The sequence below is a fragment of the Gracilinanus agilis genome, chromosome 2 (assembly GCF_016433145.1).
Source record: "Gracilinanus agilis isolate LMUSP501 chromosome 2, AgileGrace, whole genome shotgun sequence".
NCBI classification, from domain to species: Eukaryota; Metazoa; Chordata; class Mammalia; order Didelphimorphia; family Didelphidae; genus Gracilinanus; species Gracilinanus agilis.
The window spans coordinates 152,624,355-152,646,122 of record NC_058131.1 but is presented as its reverse complement, the minus strand read 5'-3'; the positions used below and the strand labels follow the sequence as shown (position 1 = coordinate 152,646,122).

Sequence of the window (21,768 nt, the reverse complement as noted above, 5' to 3'; positions counted from 1 at the left end):
TAGCTATGGTGTAAGAGGAAAAATTAAAACATAGATGATCCTCCTGGCTTTTATGTCCAGGTTTGCTCTCCACTATACCATGCTTTTTAATGCATCAGTTTTTTAACTTTACTTATTTAGTATGTACTTGTTTACAGCAAACATCTGAATATAGTCCAGACTTTTATAACATTTTAATGTTTTCTTTTAGATAAAACCATGAAGAAAATTGAGGTCTTCTTGAATTCTACTTTCCCCGTTTTCTCTTGAAGTTTCACTGTGAAACAACTGGTTTTAAATCAATTTTCTGTTAAAGGAGATTTTTTTTTTGGCTCTATCTTATCAAGATGATTACATCGTGTCCAAAAAGTCAAGAAACACCAAAGTTTTCATTGAATTCTTTTAGAAGGGGAAATATACCCATTAATGCAGTTCTTTCAAATAATATACCTTCAGAAACACTTACACCATTAAAAGATCTAGCGAAGTATAAAAATAACAATTTAAATGACAACAACAATACAAATGACCTTAGGGAGCATGTGAACCCAGAAATGGAACATTACAAGAGTGAAATCAGTACCCTTCAGTCAACAGTAATAGCTGGCCATCTTAACTCCAAGAATTTTTCATGTGACTTCGATGAAAAAGTTAATGAACGCAAAGGAGCAACATTTTCAAATGAGGAAGTTTTCAAAAGGAATGAAACTTTTGACATTTTAACCTGTGAATCTCCTGCAAAATTATTTCAAAGAATGAAAACAAGGTCACTGCTAGCTACACAAAAGCAGTCACTTCCAGACAGTTCATTGTTGGAGTTACAGAGGACTCAGAGAGATGTGATCTTGAGTCCTCTTTTATCTGAGAGAAGCAAACTGGATAAGACCTTTATTTCTGGTTTTCCTGATTGTCACAAAGTATCATCAGAAGAACGTTCACTTTCAGGTTAGTTTTATTACTTAAGTTAGTGCTAATTTTTTAGAAGAGAAATTCTTTAATTGCAGAACCAGTGAAAGTATAAAAGTGTGTATATATGTCTCTGTGGCAAGGATATATTCTAATCTAGAAATAAATGCCCAAATCTTCACTGTTGCATGACTTTGGGTAGAGAGTGGAAAGCTCAAAGGAAATTCTTCAAGTCAGTCAATAAGCATTTATTGAGTACCTCCTCTGTGTTAAGCACTGTGTCCTTGCCGCTCGTGGTCTAGTAGGTGAGACAACAAGCAAGCAAATATCTGTAGATATAGGATAAGCAGAAAATAATTAATAGAGGGAAGACATGACTAGAATTCAGAGGGTTAGGGAATGATTCCTGTGGATGTGGGGTTTTATCTGGGCCTTGAAAGAAGCCAGCAAAGGCAGCAGGCATAGAAAAGGCAGAGCTCTCCAGGCATGGAGGAGGGCAGTAGAGAAAATCCCTAGAGGTGGAGAGATACCTGGTTCACAGAACAGCAGGAAGGTCAAGAGTATTTATTGTATTAATGCATAAGAAGATTGGAAAAGTGGTGAACATGGTGGGAGTAGGTTATGAAGGGCTTAGAATGCCAGAGAGTTTTGTACTTGATCCTAAAGATGATAGGGAGCTGTTGGAGTTTATTGAGTACAGGTAGGGAGGGAGGAATCAACAAATGCTCCCAAGAGAGGGGGAAAGACCATGGAGTGTTGTGGAAGGGATGATTTCTTCCCTTCTCATGTAACCTGAGAAAAGAGACACAAATGAACATCTCTACTGGCCACTGATGCCAGTTACTTATATAGAGAGAAGCACTTGTTTTGTGGCAGAACTGATTCAATTGTTGACTTTTCCTGTCATTCTCTGCCTATTTCCAGGGGAGTGGAGCTGAGAACAGAATTTTTTCTTTTTCTTTCTTTTTTTTAAACCATTACCCTTATGTCTTAGAATTGATACTTATATTGGTTCCAAGGCAGAAGAGAAGTAAGGGATAGACAAGGGAATAGGGGTAAGTGATTTGCCCAGGGGCACACAGCTAGGAAGTGTCTGAGATGAGATTTAAATCCAGGATTTCCTGTCTCCAGGCTTAGTGTTCTTTATCCACTGAACTACCTAGCTGCCATAAAAAATTTGACTCTAAAAAATATCATTTCAAAAAATTTTAATATTATTATTCCTAGCTCCCAGTCAGTGGGTCCACTGATGAGAACATTTTCAGTGTTAAACAATTTTAGAGTATCCTTGTACTTGTTCTTTTGACTTTTTCTTTTTAATATGTTTTTTCCAAATTCATGTAGAAACAATTAAAAAAAAAATCCTTGCCTTCTTTCTTAGTATCAGTATTGTGTATTGTTACCAATAGAGACCTTGAGGATTAGGCAATTGGAATTAAGTCACTTGCCCAGGGTCACAACTAGGAAGTGTCTGAGGCTAGATTTGAACCTAGGACTTCCCGACTCTAGGCCTGACTCTCATTCCACTGAGCCACCTAGCTGCCCTTGGAAATAATTTTTAACAACTGTTTTCTGACATTTTCTGATCCAAATTCTCTTTCTCTTTCTCCTCCCCATTTCCCAAGATGGTAAATAATCTGATATAAGTTTATGCCAGTGTTTTCTTACTGACTTTAAACATCTATGGTACTAAGAAATATCTTTTTGTGTCAAGAATAAGGCCTACAGGGGTCAGCTGGGTAACTCAGTGAATTGAAAGCTAGACCTAGAGATGGGGAGGTCCTAGGTACAATCTGACCTCAGACACTTCCCAGCTGTGTGACCCTGGGCAAGTCACTTAACCCCATTGCCTAGCCCTTACCACTCTTCTGCCTTGGAGCCAATGTCAAGACGGAAGGCAAAGGTTTTAAAAAAAAAAAAGAATAAGGCTTAAACTTAGCATGATCAAATTTTCTAGTATTTTGGAACTCAACAGGGTTTCATGTTTTTTTTTTTAATTAGGAAATTTGAATCATACTGTGGTTTATAACAGTGTGGTTAAAAACCATTTTATTTTAAGGAATCCCTAGAAGCCTGTCATCTTGTACAGTTTGTTTAAAATTACTGGATTATCCAGTATCTGAAGCTCCATCAGGACTTGAGGATAAGCTCCGAGGAAGCAGAATAAGGAGTAGGTTACATGGGTTTTGGAAAATTTAATATAATTTTTCCTTGAGAACAATTGTGCTGATGTTTAAGTTCGATAATCTGACATTTAAGAGCAGTATTTGATAGTAAGGGCTTTAAAAGTTTGTAGTGATGAAAAACTTGAAAAGAGTAGAGAGCTTATTGGGGACAAAAGTACCTGGGATATTAGGATGGGAGTCAGTTTGGGGGAAGATAGAATAGTATATAAGTAGATTCAGAACCAATTGAACAATCCAATTTAGAGTCATCAGTATTGGCTTGATAGGAGGCTTGAAGAATGATCTCTAATGTTAATGTCTCTAGTCTCTTATTGACTCTTATAAGTGGCTTGAATGAGGCATATGTGGCTTATTTGTTGAATTTTTAGATAACAAAATTGAGAAGGATATGTTAAATGGCAGTCAGGATTCAGAAGTTTCTAAATAGGCTAGAAGAGAGTGCTAAGTCTGAATACTAAGACTAAATGAAATAGAAGTGTAAATTCATGGGGCAGCTGGGTAGCTCAGTGGATTGAGAGTCAGGCCTGGAGACGGGGAGGTCCTAAGTTCAAATCCGGCCTCAAGACACTTCCCAGCTGTGTGACCCTGGGCAAGTCTCTTGACCCCCATTGCCCACCCTTACCCCTCTTCCTCCTATGAGCCAATACACAGAAGTTAAGGGTTTAAAAAAAATGAAAAAAAAAAAAAGTGTAAATTCATATACCCTGGTTTAAAAAGTCAATGCCATAAAGTTCAAGGTGGAGGAAAAACTTGGTAAGTGCAAATGAAAAAGATTTGATTGTTTTTAATGGATCACAATATAGCCCAGCAGGCAAAAATTCAAATGTAGTCTTATCTTCCCCTTAAAAAGAGAGGCATTGTGTCAGGAAGAGTAGATGCAGGGGCAGCTGAGCGACTAAGTAGATTGAGAGCTAGGCGCAGAGATGGGAGGTCCTAGGTTCAAACCTGGACTTGGACATTTCCTAGCTGTGTGACCCTGGGCAAGTCACCTGCTCACCATTGCCTAGCTCTTACCACTCTTTGGCCTTGGAACCAGAACACAGTATTGATTCTAAGTGAGAAGGTAAGGCTTTAAAAAGAAAAAGAAAAAGAAAAGAAAAGAACAGATGATAGAAGTGTTGCTGTTTTCTGTTCTGGTCAGACCCAAGTCTGGTGCCTTAGGTTCATTTCTGTCTGTCAATTTAGGAAAGGCACTGATAAGCCAAAGGGATAGCCAGAGGAAGGTGAGTAGCATGATTAAGAGCCTGTAGTACAGCCCGTATCAGGAACCAAGAGTGTTTATCTTGCAAAAGTGGAGACTTGGTGGGATAGGAGGCTTTCAGCCTTTAAAAGACTCCCACATGGAAGAGAAATTTAGACTTGTTTTGTTTCACCCCAGAATTTTAGGCAGTGGGTTATAAAGAGAGTTATAAAGAGAAAGGTTTTAGGCTTAATATATAAGGAGAAACTTCAAGAGCTTCAAGATAATTAAAGCTATTTAAAAATAATATCTACTGTCTTAGCAGTAGGTAGTGGATTCCTCTCACTAAAGGTCTTCATGCAAAAGCTGGCTAACCATTTGTCAGGTCTTCTGTATGTACAAGAGCTGTTCCTAGGTACAGAATGGATTAGGAGGATCTTGAAGTCTCTTTCAACTCATGAAATTCTTTGGAGAAGACTTGTTATTGTCTTTATTTGCATTTACTTTTTGATTTCATATAAATAGTTGATATCAAAAGTAAGAATAGAACTCATCTCCAAAATCTTAGTCCAGTGTTCTATTGTACTATACCAAGAATTTCATTTATGTAGATTTTTTTTTTTTTCAATTCTACCTGAGGCACCTAGGTGACTCAGTGGATAGAGAATCCAGCTGAGAGACAGAAGGTCCTGGATTCAAATGTGACTTCAGATACATCCTAACACTGTGACCCTGGGCAAGTCATTTCACTCCAATTGCATAGCTCTTACCACTCTTCTACCTTGGAACCAATACTTAGTATCGATTCTAAGATAGAAGGTAAATGTTTAAAAAAAAAATTCTACCTTTAAATTGTGAATGGCATAATCAGTGATAAGGTGGAGTGTTATGTATGTTAGGAAATATCCTAATAAGCAATGAATTTGATCATTAAATGCTTGTTTTCTGAATACATTTTTTAAATTTACACCTTCACTGACTATAGGAGGTGAACTTCCCATTGCTTCAGGAAGGAAAGCATCTTCCCATGCCAAAGAGACTTCAATGAAAAATTTTCAGAATAGTCTTTTTCTTCCAGTAAAACAAAAGATCACAAATCAGCAAGAAAAACAGTTTTGCCATCATAATTTAACTTATGGTGAGTTCTTTGTTTTTATACATTTTCATTGACAAATGGTATTAGTGCAGTATTTGTGTGAACTAAAACTTCATATAATATGCAGAAAATCATTATTCTCCTTTCTTTCACTGTATAAAAGCAAGTTTTCATGGCTCTATCATTAAAAAAATTGATTATGTACAAGAGTTGCAACCTTACAAGTGGAAAGGATTAGACTAATCATTAGAGGAAATCTTTGGTTAAAAGAAAACCTAGGTCTTTGAAATTTTTTATTTAAAATTTATCATTTGGGGCTTATTCTTTATAGCCTTATAACACCTCATAAATATAATACAATTTGGATGGTTTTCTGCAGATATCACAACTTCAAAAGAAAAACATGAAAACATTTCAACTTCATTAATCCTGAGTGAGGCGTTAACCATGTCCAAATCTGCCAGGCTCCTTCAAGAAGATGAAAACAGAATTACAAGTATTGAATTCAGCCAGTGTGATACCCTTATTTTGGAAAACATTGATGCTGATGATGAAAGATCTCAAAGTCCTAATGTTATCAATACTAACTGTGAACACGTTAACATTGGCAGTCAATTATCAAAATGTGACAATGAAGTGCCTACAGAAGGATTATTAGAACCAGAAACGAGTAAAGGAAATGAAAGAAAAATCCCTGAGACTGTCCAACAGGGTACTACATCAGATATGTGTAAAAATTTGATTACAACTCCTAAAACTCATAGAATAGCACCGGAGAAAAAAGTTTCTAAGGTTTCCACAAGTTTATCACATGCCAATAAGAACACACTTGTTACCAAAAAAAAGGTAGGAACATTTCTAAAGCTTTTGTTTGTCTAATTATGTGTTATATTAATTGGAAGCAGAAAATAGGCATTTAACATTTTTCCTTCTGCTATTCTTCCAGTGATTGGATTTATGGGCTTTCTAGAGTACATTGAAGATAACCTTAAATAATCAATAATTTAATAAATAACCTAATTTAAGATGTAGTACAAACTTACCTATTGCGTCAATGTGGCCAAATGGACAGAACAAAGGCCTAGGGCCACATTGGCAAAGGTGTGGTGGCACTTGTGCAGAGCTGGCATTTGGGGAGCTGTTCCCCACCTCTTCCCAGTACCCGAAGACATATTTTGCATGCCCCACCCTCTGTCCAGCTGCCCAAAGCAAACACATTCTTCCTTTGCTCTCTCTGGTAATGTAGGGGCTCACAGATAGCTTGAAAACTTGCCCTTTGGGAGTAAATCATTTGTTCTTGACCTGGCTCTTCAGATAATTCAATGTGACCCTATAGAAATCATTTATCCATTTTTGAACCAATTCCTTATCTGATAGATGAGCCATCACTCTTTCCCTTATGTTAGAAAGTCAGTCTTTTGATGTGGGTACTACTTTCTACATACAGATGGTAACCTATCTGTCTGCCCATCTTGGGGAAACTTTTGTCCTTGACTTCTTATAAATTCTTCAAGTGTCTTTCTTCTACTTGATGTACTTTCCTTTCATTTTCTTGACATTGGGTAGATACCATTAAAAAACACAGGCTCTCCATTGGTTATTATTTGCTCTTATTATGTGATGGACCTATGTTCTTTTCTCTTCATGAATATTTGCAATGACATCCTTTGTGCCTTTTTATTTGATTTATTCTTTTTAGAAACAGATTTTTATTTATATTTTGTTTATATTACCTAGATTTCTTTCCTTTTCTCTGTCTCAAGAGAACTGTTCCTTGTAACAAAATTTTTAATTAAAAACAAAAGGAAAAAGTTAAAAAGGCACCTTGGCAAAAGTGATCAACAAATCTGATAGTGGGGTCTACACAGGAAGGGAAGGTATCTTCTAATATTTCTCCTTTGGTGCCAAGCTTCTTCTTTATAATTTTTTTACCTTCAGTTTTTATTGTTTTGCATTCTTTTTTGTTGTTCTTTCCATTTATCTTATGGTAATCATTGTGAGTATTGTTTTCATATCTACTTATTTAACTTTGAGTCAGTTCTTTTTCAAATATTGATTTTATTGATTTTTAATTTTGATGTCACCTTGATATTGCTATGTAAGTGGGAGAAAAAAGATTAGCAATACTGGATATCACTTTTAAAAAAAAGAAAAAAAGCCTGATTTATGCAGTATTTCATACTTACAGACCCCAAGCTCTCCCAAGGAGTGGGGAAGAATCTTCACATACCTGTTCTTTGGGAACAAAGATTCAGTTTTGATTGTTTTGTGGCAGTTCTTTTCATTTCAATTTCTGTAGTCACCTTATTTTATTTTCTTTACTCTTACTTCACTTTCCATCAGTATGTGTAAGTCTTTCTATATGAAAAGATATTTCTGTATTCATATTTGCTATTTCTTATAGAACAATAACATTACTTTGTTTGTCTCTCTGTTCCCTGGTGATGGATTATCTACCTTGTTTCCATTTCTTTGCTATCACAAAAAGTGTTGCTATAAATATTTTGATATGGAGCCTTTCTTTTTGAAGGTCAATTCCATTTTCAGGATTTATACCTAATAGTTAACTCTCTGGGTCCGAGGGTATAGACTTTTTAGTTTTTGTTTTGTTTAATATAATTTTGAATTGCTCTTCACACTATTGCATTGTAAGATATTCTGTAAATTGGGACAACCATCCTGGAAAGCAAGTTGGAATTATTCATCTTTCCAGATTTTTCTGTATTCATCATGTTCATGGTTTCATTCAGCACAATAATATTCCATTACATTCATGTACCACAGTATATTCAGCCATTCCCCAATCAGTGGGCATTAACTTTGTTTCTAGTTCTTTGTTACCACAAAAAAGTGCTATTATGAGATTTTTTGACATATTGTAGAGTCTTTCTATCTGACCTTCTGGTTGGGAGTTCTGCTTAGCAGTGGAATCTTTAGATCAAAGGATATGGACATTTTAATTATTTTATTAGTATAATTTCAACTTTTTTATACTAGAGAACAAATTGCAAATTTGTATTTCTTGCTCATGGTTGATAATGTGTTGCAACTTTCTCCCACCAACCTTGCTCCTCTCCATGGATAGCCTTTTTGGCTTCCTTAATTTTACTTATGTTCTAACAGTAATGTTTTATAACTTACAACTATAACATATCACTGAAATAATAATATTGTTTGAAAAAATAAGATGAATTTTGAGGCATTAAGTGCAAGTGCACTGTACATTTTTCCATGTTTAATTCAACCTGTTCGCTTCCTCCTTTATAGTTCCAATCCCAGTTTATTATTTATTTGCAGTGTCTCTCACCATAAATGTATTGATGGCTAATTCCAAAAGTTGTCCACAAAATTGAATATGATAGTTGTAACAGGTATTCTTCATCCACTTGATTTTTCCTGAGTGGATAATTAGGCTGAACTCTTGAATGGTTATGAATCTCACTGAGGAGACTCTGCATTGGTGATGGACTCAGTTCAGTGTTTACAAATCAGAGTATCTGGAGTACCTCACAATCTATGAGGAATTGCTCTTTTATTTAAAGTCTGTGCTGACATCCAAATTTCTTTCCAAGATGTTTGTACTGATCACAACAGTTCTATCAATGATGTACTAGTGCCTATTTTTCAACAACCTCTTCAATTTTTATTATTACTGTTTTTTGTCATTTTTAACCAATTCACAGAGTATGAGGTGAAATCTTAGGGTTTTCCTACCCCTCTACCCCATCATCTTAGACTATATCCCTGGTTTTCTAAGTTGTAATAGGTGAGTGTTTGCTTTATTTTGTCTAAAACCATCCCCCTATGACAATTCCTGGCCCTCTCCTTAGCATATTGCGTCATCCTTTTCTCCTTCAGCCATGTTTTTCCTCTCTCTCCCTCCCTCCACCTCTGCTTTCCAGCTTTCCTGTATTTAGGATTTCAGAACAGAAACTGTCTTGCTTTTATTTGTATATCTAGCAGTTAAATATGTAAAAAGTTTTTAACATTTGTTTTTTTAATTTGAATTCCAAATTCTTTCCTTCCCTCTCTCCCATTCCCTCTCATTGAGAAGACAAGCAATTTGGTATTAGTTATATATATATATATATATATATATATATATATATATGTAATCATAAAAAACATTTATACACTTGTTATTAGTCATGTTGTGAAAGAAAATGGATATAAAACCCCCAAGTCCCCCAAAAAGATCTTTGAGTAAAAAATATGTTTTGATATACATTCAGACTCCATGAATTCTTTCTCTGGGAGATGGGTAGCATTTTTCATTATAAACCCTTTAGAGTTGTCTTATATAGCTGTTCATTCTGTGGGTCAATTACCTAAAAGAGAGGTTGGGCACTGAAGGAAGTATGGGTAGAAGGATTTAGAGATTAAGAGAGAAGAGGGAACATGAGGAAAGAAAGACACAGAGACGAATCGTTCAACAACATGGGATTCAGCCTGTCAGGCTGCTCTGATGTTGAAAAGAGCGAGCCACATGTGAATCCAGTTTTTATTGTAGAATTAAGAAATGGAGAATGGGAGGAGGTAGTTAATGAACATGTGACATGGCAGTGAATTTAACATTGGCTGGATTAACAATTGCAAGATTAAAGAGGAGATGGAGGCTAAATCTAGGTAGAAGCCAGTGCCCTGCCCAGAGGTCCAATTGACCTTTGGACTGAAGCTGCTATAAACATTTTTGTACAAATAGGCCTTTTCCTTTTTTTTTTTTTTTAATCTCTTTGTGATACAAATCTAGTAGTGGTATTTCTGTGTCAAAGAGTGTGCAAAGTTTTATAACCCTTTGGGCATAGTTCTAAATTGATCTCCAGAATAAAGTTTGGATTAGTTCACCACTCTACCAACAATGCATTAGTGCCTGAATTTTCCCATATCTCCTCCCATATGTCATTTTCCTTTTTTGTCATTTAGAATTGCTATAAAAATTTCCCTCCAGTTTTCTTCTAATCTTTATTCGTTGGTTTATTTGTATAAAATCTTTTTAATTTAATGTGATCAAAATTATCCATTCTGCCTCTTGCTTGTTTGGTCATGAACTCTTCCTCTGTCCATAGAACTGACAGATCTTTGGGTTAGTCAAACATTAAATGGTCACTGTCCATTTGTTTCTTTATATTGTGCACCTAATATGTTCCATTGATCCTCTATTTGTTATATAAGATCAAATTGTTTTGATGATTACAGTTTTGTATTATAATTTTGAGATTTAGTACTGCTAGATTCCCTTTATTAACATTTTTAAATTTCACTGATTCCTCTTAATATTCTTGGTCATTGTTCTTATAAATGAATTTTAGTATTTTTCTAGTTCTATAAAGTAATTCTTCAATAGTTCAATTAGTATGACAGTGAATAAGTCAATTAAATTAGGAAGTATTGTCATTTTGATAATATTGACTTTGCTTACCCATGAGCAATTATTATTTCTCCAGTTACTTAGAATCTTCTATATTTGTGCAAAGAGCATTTTATAATTGTGTTCATATAGGTTTTGAGTATATCTTAGCAGGTAGACTCCCAAGTCATTTATATTGCCTGTAGTTATTTTAAATAGAATTTCTATTATTTTAATTAATTTTAACATTTATTTGTTTTTGTTAATGATAATTTATCATAATTTGATTAATAAATTATTTTAATTTCTAAATTTTAAATTTAATTTCTATGTTTTCCTGCTGGGTTTTGTTGGTAACATATAGAAATGCTGATAATTTTCATGGGTTTATTTTCTATCCTGCAACTTTGCTAACATTTTTAATGATTTTGACTAGTTTTTTTAGTTGACTCTTTAGGGTTTTCTAAGTAAAACCATTATGTCTACAAAAAGTGTTAGTTTTATTTCTTTGTTGCCAGTCTTATCCCTTCAATTTTTTGTCTTATTGCTATAGTTAACATTTCTAGTACAGTATTGAATCATAATGGTGATAATAGATATCCTCACTTCTCATCTCATTGGAAAGACTTCTAGTTTATTGCCATTTACAGATTAGGCTCGCACATAGAAGAATTTGCTATATCAAGGAGAAGGGCAATCTTCATGTTCATCACAGATTGGGAATGAATGAAGGAATAGTTGGAGAAAACACCTGTTCTATAAGATGAGGAGGAGGTAGGAAAGAGGGAGTTCTTAGAGAATAGTTTTAGTTTTTCCAGTTTCAACTAGGTAAGGCCAAATTGGAGTCTGATAGGAAGCTTGAGGGGGAACCCAAAGACTATTTGGTATAGCCACTATGATGAGAGGGATAAGAAATCAATTAGGGAGGTGAAGAATTGCTTTCTTGCAGTGTGGACCTACTTGAGATTATGTAACATGTTTTTAGTAAGGCAAATCAGCTTGGTTTGTTTTGTAATTTTTAACTTTAACTACATGGTTTTATGATTTTATCTAGCTCAGTTCATCAGTATGTAAATTGGAATAAAAGAGTCAGATGGTGGGCTGCTTAATACAGGGTTGTAGTTTGGGATAGTGTGATTGGTGAAAGTCATGGGGATAAAGAATTCAAGAGTAAAAGATAGTCCATAAATTGTTTAATTGGGAGTTTGAAATTAGAGAGAAAAGTATGATAGTTGCAGGGGCAATAATCTAAGATTGAACTAAGGAATGCACAGAATCGGGGCTCAGTGAGGATGGCGAACAGGGTTATGAATTGTGAAATAAAGAGAGGGAACCATAAAAAATTACAATCAGGTAAAAAAAAATTCTAGAGTTTATGAATATGGAAGCTGGACAATGGCAGGATAATAATGACTTCTGTGGGTGGCTAAAGAGGAGTGGAGAGAGGAGTAAAGTTAACCATAGTCTGGTCTAATTCAGTGTCTGGCTAGCCTGCTGGTGATGAGTCTCTGTGGTTCACAGAAAACAGATTTAGTCTGTTGTGGATGTTGTATCTATAGTCTTTCCAGTTTGGTAGGCCCTACCAATGTCTGCACTCTACTAGTGTAGCATTAAGAATCTAAGCTTGCCTCCATTCTGCAATGAAACATTCAAGTAAGACTTTGTGGGAGAGCCATGTTACAATACAATAATTAGAATTGATAAATGAAAAGGTTAAAGTGCTTAAATCTATTTTTAAATTAAAATTTTATGATAACACTGAAGTATGTTCTACAAGTATTACTAAAGATGAAGAAACAGACTCAGAAAATTTATATAGCTTGCCCCCCATGATGTCCAAAGAATGGGATTAAAATATAAACCCAAAATAACCTTAAGTTCAATACTTTGGAAAAAGTTAAAAATGATTGTTAATGTTATGGTGGAATTATTTTTAATATCTGGGTATAACTTAGCAAAAATCTGTGATTCTAAGACTACATTAATTGAGCTGTTCATAAATAAGAGAAGCAACCCAAGCTTTTTAAAATTTTATCTGGAAAGCTAGAAGGAAAACTTCTCCCCTTATATATGTCAGCTTAAGAAAAACTCTTAATATAGAGAAAATAGTTATGATATCATTACTGAATTGTAACTCATTACTGTTTTCTCCATATTCCTTGGCCTTCCCCCCCCCCCCCCCCCCCGGATCTTTTTGAAAAGCAAGGAGATGTATAGGGGAAAGAGCACAGATTACACTTGGGGTCAGGAGAGATGTGAGTTTGACTTCCAGTGCTGACACTGATTTATTGAGATTGAGCCACAATCTCCTTGACTGTAAAACTGGATTAGTATTTGTAATATCCACTTCACAGTGTTGTGAGGAGAGCATTTTGTGGTAACTGGCAAAAGTATATTAATTGGAAACTTTCAAACAAAGAAACCTAGATTGAAAAAACCTACACATGAAAAACATGAAAAACATGTTCCAAGTTGTTAATAATAGAGAAATGCAAATTAAAATAACTGGTTCTGCCCAGATGCCCTTTGAACTGGTGAAAATGACAAATGTCAGAGGTCCTGTGGAAAAATAGACACACTCATAATATTGTTGATGAAGGTGGGAATTGACTCAGGCATTTTGGAAAGCAATTTGGGATTATGTCCAAAAAAGGTCTCTAAACTGTGTCCTTGATACACTGATACTAAAATTATTTTATTTTATTTTTTATTAAACCCTTCTGTCTTAGAATCAATACTTTGTATTGGTTCCAAGGCAGAAGAGTGTAAGGGCTAGGCAATGGGGGTTAAGTGACTTGCTCAGGGTCACACAGCTAGGAAGTGTCTGAGGTCACATTTGAACCCAGGACCTCCTGTCTCTGGGGCTGGTTCTCAATCCATTGAGCCACCCAGCTGCCCCTGATACTACTATTAAAACTAAACCCCAGAGGTCAAAGAAAGAAGAAAAAGCTCCATATGTACAAAAATATTTAGAGCAGCTCATTTATAGCGACAAAGAACTGGACACTAAAAGGGTTGCCCTATGATTTGGAAAATTGCTGAACTAATTATGTTAACATGAATGTAATATGGAATATACTGTAAGAAATAATGAAATAAAAGGAATGGTTTCGGAGGAAATCGGGGAAGACTTGTATGACCTGATGGAGACTGAAGTGAGCAAAACTAGTAGGACAATTTATATAATAACCACAACATTGTAAAGACAAACAACTTTTAAAGACAACCCTGATCTGAGCAGTGACTAACCACATGTCATAGGGCTAGTCTGGAAGCATGCAGCTTAATTTCTGACAGAATAAAATCAAGATACAAAGTGAGAAATACATTTTTGGACATTGCTAATGTGGAAATTTCTTTTTCTTGACCATATATATGTTTAATTTTCAAAGTGTTAACAGTTTTTTAGATCATAATTTTATTGTTTTAATATTTTATTTTTTCCAAATACGTGTATAGCATTTTAAATAGTTTTTTTAAAAATTTGTGATCCCAAATCTCTCCCTCCCCTATTCTCTCCCTGAGATAGCAAACAATTTGACAAAGGTTATATATGTATAGTCATGCAAAACATTTCCATATTAGCAGGAAAACACACACACCAGAAAACAAACAATAAAACTAAAGAAAGTTTTAAAAAGTATACTTTGATCTGCATTAAGTCACCATGAGTTCTGTCTCTGAAGGTGGATAGTATGTCTCAACATAAGTCTTTTGGGGTTGTCTTGGATCTTTGTATTGCTAAGAATAGCTAAGTCATCCATAGGTGATAAACCCCACATAGTACAGTAGTTCCAATTCTTTGTCACCACAAAAAGAGCTGCTCTAAGTATTTTTATTATAAGTATAGGTCCTTTTCCTTTTTGCATTTGATCTCTTTGGGATACAGATCTAGTAGGGGTATTGCTGTGTCAAAAGTATGCACAGTTTTATAACCCTTTGAGGATAGTTCCAGAATGGTTGGATTAATTCTCAACTCCACTAACAGTACAGTAGTGTCTCAATTTCCCTACATCCCTTCCTACATTTGTCATTTTGCTTTTCTGTCATATTAACGAGCCTAGTAGATGTGAGGTGGAACCTAAGAGAAGTTTTCATTTGCATTTCTCCCAGTGATGGGCAAACTTTTTAAGAAGGGGGCCAAAGGAAAGGAAATGCTCTTCTGTCAGTCTGTTTCTAAGGCAACTCTTTCTAACTTTCGTTGTATTGTATTCTATTCATTGTATTCATCAGATTAGGAATAATGTCTGAGGCTGAATAGAACCTTTCAGGGTGCCCCATCTGGCTTGAGGGCTGTAGTTTGCCCAGCACTGCAACAATAGTAATTTGGAGCATTTTCTCATCTGCCTAAATAAATAGCTTTGATTTTTTTTTTTCCTTTTCCTTTGGCCTTTTATCAATTGTGGAGTGACTTGTATGCTTACAAATTTTACTCCATTCTCTACATATTTGTGAAATAAGGCCTTTATCATTGAAATCTGCTGCAAATAACTTCCCACAGTTATGATTACCAAACTGTGTATTTTCCTCCTTCATATTTTCCCTGTTTATTCTTTTCTCTTTCTCTCTCCTTTTACTTTATCCACCCTCAAAAGTGTTTTGCTTCTAATCACTGCCTCTTCCAAGCCACCCTCCTCCTCCCCCCAAGCATCTTTCCTGCTTTTCTTATCCCTTTCCCCTTCTACTTTCCTGTAGGGTAAGATAGATTTCTATATTCAACTGAATATATCTGTTATTCCATCTTTAGCCAGTGCTGATGTGTGAGATAATTTACTCCATTCTACCTCTCTCTTCCTCTTCTTAAAAAAAAATTTTTTTTGATATACCATATTCAATTCACACATAGGCATTCTGTTTATGTATATGCCTTTTTATGATTCTCTGGAGTTTCATATTTGAAAGTTAGATTTTTTTTTATTCAACTCAGATCTTTTCATCAGGAATGTTTAAAAATCCTCCATTTCATCAAATATCAATTCCCCCACCCCACCCCAAGAATGATACTCAATTTTGCTGAGTAAGTGATTTTTGGTTATAATCCTAGTTCCTTTGCCTTCCAGAATGTTCCCTGGCTCAGTAGATAGAGGCCCAATTCTGGAAATGAGAGTTCCTGGGTTTAAGTCTTTCTTCAGATAATTCCTAGCTGGGTAACCTCTGGGCAAGTCATTTAATCTCAATTGCTTAGTCCTTATACCACTCTCCTGCCTTAAAACCAATATTTAGTATTAATTATAAGACAGAAGATAAGAAGTTTTTTAAAAATCATATTCTAAGCTCTCTGATTCTTTAATGTAGAAACTGTTAAATCTTGTGTTATTCTGATTGTGACTCCATGATATTTAAATTCTTTTAGCTGCTTATAATATTTTCTCCTTGATCTGGAATTTGGCTATAATTTTCTTAGGATTTTCTTTTTGAGATTGTTTTTCGGGAGGTGATCAGTGAATTGTATTTTACCTCCTGGTTCTAGACTATCAAGGGAATTTTCCTTGATAATTTCCTTTTCCTTTTTCTTTTTCTTTTTTAAAACCCTTCTGCCTTAGAATCAATACTATATATTGGTTCCAAGGCAGAAGAATGGTAAGGGCTAGGCAATGGTTGGGGGGTTAAGTGACTTGCCCAGGGTCACATAGCTAGGAAGTGTCTAAGGTCAGATTTGAATTTAGGATGTCTTGTCTCTAGGCCTGACTCAATCCACTGAGTCACCCAGCCTGCCCCCTGATAATTTCTTGAAAGATGATGTCTAGTCCTTTTTTTTTTTTATCATGGCTTTCATTTAGTTTAATAATTCTTAAATTATCTCTTCTTGATCCATTTCCAGGTCAGTTTTTATAATAGATAGTTCACATTGTGTCCTATTTTCTATTCTTTTGAGTGTTTTATTGTTTTTTTGATGTCTCATGGAGTCGTTAGCTTCCACTTGCCCAATTCTAATTTTTAAGATAGTATTTTCTTGAGTGAGCTTGTGTACCTCCTTTTCCACTTGACCAGTTCTATTTTTTCTAAGGAATTCTTTCCTTCAGTGAATTTTGTATTTCTTTTTCAGTTTTGGTCAATTTTATTTTTTAAATAGTTCTCTTCATTGGATTTTGTGCCTCTTTTACCATCTTTTTTATTCTTTTTTTAAAGGTGTTATTTTCTTCAGTATTTTTTGTGCCTCCTTCATCAAGTTGTTGACTTTTTTGGTATCACTTTCATTTCCCAGTTTTTCCTTTGTCTCTTTTATTTGATTTTTTAAAATCCTTTTTGAGCTGTCCCAGGAATTCTTTTTGGGTTTGAGACCAATTTAAAGTTTTCTTTGAGTCATTGGATATAAAACCTATTGACTTTGCTGTTTTTTTCTGAGTTTATGCTTTGACACCCACCCTCTCTGTTATCATAGTAATTTTCTGTGGTTAGGTTCTTTTTTTGTTTGTCGTTTGCTCATTTCCCCAGCCTCTTTCTTGACATTTAACTTGAAAAACTAAGTTGGACTCTACTCCTAGGGTAATAAGGGAACTGTCCCAATCTCAGTGTTTTTGTGCAGTTGTTTTCAGTTAGTTCTGGGAGTCTCTAAGTTTTCAGTTCTTCTAAGGTGGCATAATCTAAGGACAGGTGCGGCCACTGTGCCCCTGCCCTTCGTGCTTTGTGATTGACCACAAGCACTTATCACCTCTTGAACTGAGACCAGAGGCCTTGCTCCATTGTGACCAAATGCTCTAGTGTGCTAGTGTTCCTCCTTGCCCTGGGACTGGATCTGAGATCTGAAATATGAGCAGTGCAACTGAGTCCTACACCCAGTGCCATGAAAGGGACCCCTTTACCCTTTGTGGCCAGAGAGTTCCAAAAGCCATTGCTGCTGATATAGTAGCCCCCAGGGCCGCTACTTGCTAGACTGTGCTCCCTCCCGATCCCAGTGTGATTTTCCTTTCCTGCCAGCCTTCTAAGTTGTCTTGGGTGGGAAATTGTTACCCCATGGGTGGGTTTTACAGCTCCAGAATTCATTTTTGAGGCATTATTATATATTTGTTGTATGTTCATATATATTATAAGGGTTTTCTTCCCTCTCCCCTCACCATGCAGTGGAGGAAGTGGGAGAGAAATAAACTAAATGTTTATTCATTGAAAAATAAAATGAAAATTTAGGAAAGCATTTTTTAACTTTTAAAGATTTATGTAAATGTAAAAGGTATTATTTTGTGTTGTTTTTCAGTGATGTTAGAAGATGATGGAAGGAGTTAAAGCCGTTAAATAATTGTTATTTTATAGAAAAAGAGAAGACTTGAAAATTCCCTTCTACTCTTGCCAGTATAAAGATCATAGAAATAGGCATTTTGAAAAAAAAAAGTTGAATAGTTTTTCATTGTTTCTTCTTTGATCTTTAACGGGTATATTTTAATTTGCTTAAGCATTACTTAACTAAGATATTCTTGGTCAGAAGTTTTTCCCCATGAACATTAGAAAATTAATAGGAAGAATATGTACTCTGTTTTATACTTTATTAGGAAATTTGTCTCCAGAATTGGATGATTAGGAACATGAATAATAACACTGCTGTATGTGTAGAAGGAAAATTGATGTAAGTATACAATATCAATATGTTCTCAGTTAATTATTTTATTCAACTTGGTGTAGAATGTACTAAGTGGGAACATGATAGCTTGTCTTGAAATATTCAAGAGGAGGGCTATCAGAAAAGAGGGCAGACTTGTTCCACTTGGCCCCATAGAACTATTAGAGCAATGTTTACTGACCCTCTCTAGAGAGCAGAAAAATCTGAAAACACTGTATTTATCCTTTTTTATCCATTTCAATGTCTTCAGTCCTCTCTTCATTAAGTTGTAGGACATGATGAGCATTAATAGAATCAGATATTTGGAGAAACTGTTGTTAGACAAGACATATCAGCTCAGTCTTGGTTTGATGATTATACTATAATGACAAATATTTTTAAAATGCTCAGTATATGATGTTGTTTCAGCAGGATTTCAAAGTTTATTCTATTTAAAATTTTATAAATTAAAGACAACTTCTTATGATTTATCTACTAAAGTCATGGATGGGGTTTTTCTATGTCTAGGATGGGTTAGCCCAGGTTTCCATATTAGGAGTTTGGTACTGCTCAAATTGCAGATCCTTGCATGTTCGTATATAAATGACCAGAAAATCTGTTTTATTTTCAATTATATTAAATGATATATCTCCAGCTGGATAGCTCAGTGGATGGAGAGCCAGGCCTAGAGACGGGAGGTCCTAGGTTCAAATCCGACCTCATACACTTCCCAGCTGTGTGACCCTGGGCAAGTCACTTGACCCCCATTGCCTACCTTTACCACTCTTCTGCCTTGGAGCCAATACACAGTATTGTATTGTATACAATACACAGTAAGGGTTTAAAAAAGGGTGGGGGGGCAGCAGGGTAGCTCAGTAGAGTGACTCGAGTCAGGCCAAAAAAAAAAAATATCCAGATAGAGCAGGGGTCGGCAATGTATGGCTCTCTAGTCATATCTGGCTCTTTTGAGGGCCAGGTATGGCTCTTTCTGCAGGAGCCATAAAGTCAATTTTTTTCAGGCGCTGTTACAGGAGCAGCACTGTGAGCACTGTACGGCTCTCACGAAATTACATTTTAAAAAATGTGGCATTTATGGCCAAAAAGGTTGCCGACCCCTGAGATAGATCATTGGATTTGGAGGTGGGAAATCCTGATTTTTTTTAAACTTACTTCAGACATTTTACTTTTTTTGTGATCCTAGGCAAATAAATTACTTAAACTCTATCAACCTCACTTTCCCATATAGAGTAATATAGCTCTTGTTGTATAAGGTTGTTGGGAAGATCAAATAAAATAATATCTGCAAAATATGCAAAAAAATCTTTATCAATATTTATAATTTAGCTATGATGATGATGATGATGATGATGATGATGATGATGATGATGAAGACGATGACTTCATATGAATCTTAAATGTAAATATTTGAGGATATATTTACTGAAGAATTTTAATCATCTTTTCTCTAGGGATACTCCTGATTTATATTGGCATAGTAATGCAATTGTTGAACGTCTTGATTACAACAAGCTTAAGACTTTAACAGGCAATATCTATATATTAAAAGGAACAATAGACACAGTTTCCATGAAGGAAGCAGGTAAAAATTTAAGAGTTGCAAATTTTATTTTTTATTGTTATTATTTTAAAAGTAATAGTAAACTATTTCCAGTTTTGATCACATGACTTTTATATAGTTAAAATTAAATAGAAAAATAACCTAGTGCATTCAGATTGAAGTCACTGGCCTTTGTGTTATTAGTCCAGTTCCTCCTTCTAGATTATAAATGCCGTTAAACCAAGGATGTTGTCATTTACATCCCTTATTACCTAGGTAGGTAAAATGCACATGAGAGCTTCTTAAGAAATCATTACTGAATTAATTTAATTGAAAAGTATGTGAATAGGAGTGGAATGTTTTTTCTCTTTTCCAACTGTCCGGTTAATTAAGCTGAACATATAAATTGCTGTTAATAACATAATCAAACTTTAGTTAACCATATCTCTGAACAAAAGAAGTTGGCAGTTAAATTCTGTGATAATTAGATTAAGTCTACACTACCCATCTTTAGATTTAATCATCAAAGGTGAGAGCACCTCTAATTCTGGGAGGTCCATAACCCACATGTGCTAGAGTGGGTGACAAATCAGAATCAACTGACTGCCCCCTAGGCAGTACTATGATAATCGTCTATTATGATGGGACATGCAAATTAGGAGGGAGGCACAGGAAGTGACGCATAAGTGACCCCTTTAAAAAGAGGGAGTTGAGTGAGTGATCTTCTGTGGAAGAGAGTGTCTGGCGAAGGACCTGGAGGTGGTGAGTTTAAAGACGTGACTGAATCTTCCTGAACTTCTCTTAAGGAACTTCCTTAATAGAGGGCCAATTAAGATCTACCTGGATTAGAGGATCGTAGTAAAATACCTACTGGGTTAGATTCTTATTTCCTTATTTCTCTCTCTCTCTCTCTCTTAAATGTAAATAAACTTCCATAAAAGTCAATTTTGACTTGAGATTATTCTTAATGGAGGATTGATAATAGTTCAATCCTCTGGTGACCATCTTTTATTATATCGAACCCAAAGTCGCCAGAATGTAAGGGGGAAAAGGAGTTTTTTTGGGTCACTCATGCGTCACTTCCTGTGCCTCCCTCTTAATTTGCATGTCCCATCATAATAGACGATTATCATAGTACTGCCAAGGGGGCAGTCAGTTGATTCTGATTTGTCACCCACTCTAGCACACGTGGGTTATGGACCTCCCAGAATTAGAGGTGTTCTTACCTTTGGTGATTAAATCTAAAGATGGGTAGTGTAGGCTTAATCTAATTATCACAATTCTAGTTATTGTTTATAATTAACCAGATATTTTGCTCCAAAATTTGTGTCTGAAAAAAGTATTTATTTTAGTTTAATTTCTGTGTTTAAAATAGGATTTCCAGCTAATTTTACTAGGAAGTTTATATTTGGATTTCCAAAAAACTGGAAACAATATGTTGATGATTTGTTACAAGAATTAAGGTAAAGTATTTTTATTAATTTAAAATAAAGTTGTTTTTTATTTTGTTCTTTTTCCTCTTTCTTTTTTATTAATTTAAAAATTATCAACAAACATGAACATTTGCATATACAGAGAACAAAAAAAGGATTATATACAAAACCATGAGATTCTTTTATACACAGTTTTAAGTATAAATTCATTTTAATGTTGTAGTAACAAAACTCCTCCCCTGTTTGTGTCCTTTTTTTGAACTTTTTCTTTTGTATATTTTTAAAAATAAATTTTTATTGCTACCTTGTTTTTACATTGTTTAAAATTACTCTTTAATACTTCTCCTTATTCTTTTTTTTTTCTTAAATTTTATTTTTCCTCAGTTCCGTGTAGGAACAGTTTACAACATTTAAAAATAATTTTGAGTTGAATTCTCTTCCTTCCCTCCTCCCTAGCCCCTGAGAATGGTAAGCAGTCTCATAGAATTTATATGTGCAATTATGTAAAACATTTATCCATATTAATCCTTTTGTGGAAGGAAATTCAAAGAA

General features: G+C 34.9%; 2 protein-coding genes across 2 annotated transcripts in view; one reads left to right on the top strand and one right to left on the bottom strand.

Annotated features, from left to right (window-relative positions):
* Positions 1-21,768, bottom strand: part of LOC123233398 (zinc finger protein 420-like) — a 239,531-nt gene that overhangs the window by 95,186 nt on the left and 122,577 nt on the right. The window lies entirely within an intron of this gene.
* The window catches only part of MIS18BP1 (MIS18 binding protein 1), a 61,656-nt gene continuing 40,214 nt past the window's right edge, over positions 327-21,768 (top strand). The window contains exons 1-6 of the mRNA XM_044663454.1: positions 327-924; positions 5,237-5,389; positions 5,727-6,193; positions 18,179-18,252; positions 19,695-19,825; positions 21,159-21,246. Of these exons, the coding sequence (XP_044519389.1) occupies positions 327-924; positions 5,237-5,389; positions 5,727-6,193; positions 18,179-18,252; positions 19,695-19,825; positions 21,159-21,246 (1,511 nt within the window). The remainder of the gene's footprint in view (positions 925-5,236; positions 5,390-5,726; positions 6,194-18,178; positions 18,253-19,694; positions 19,826-21,158; positions 21,247-21,768) is intronic.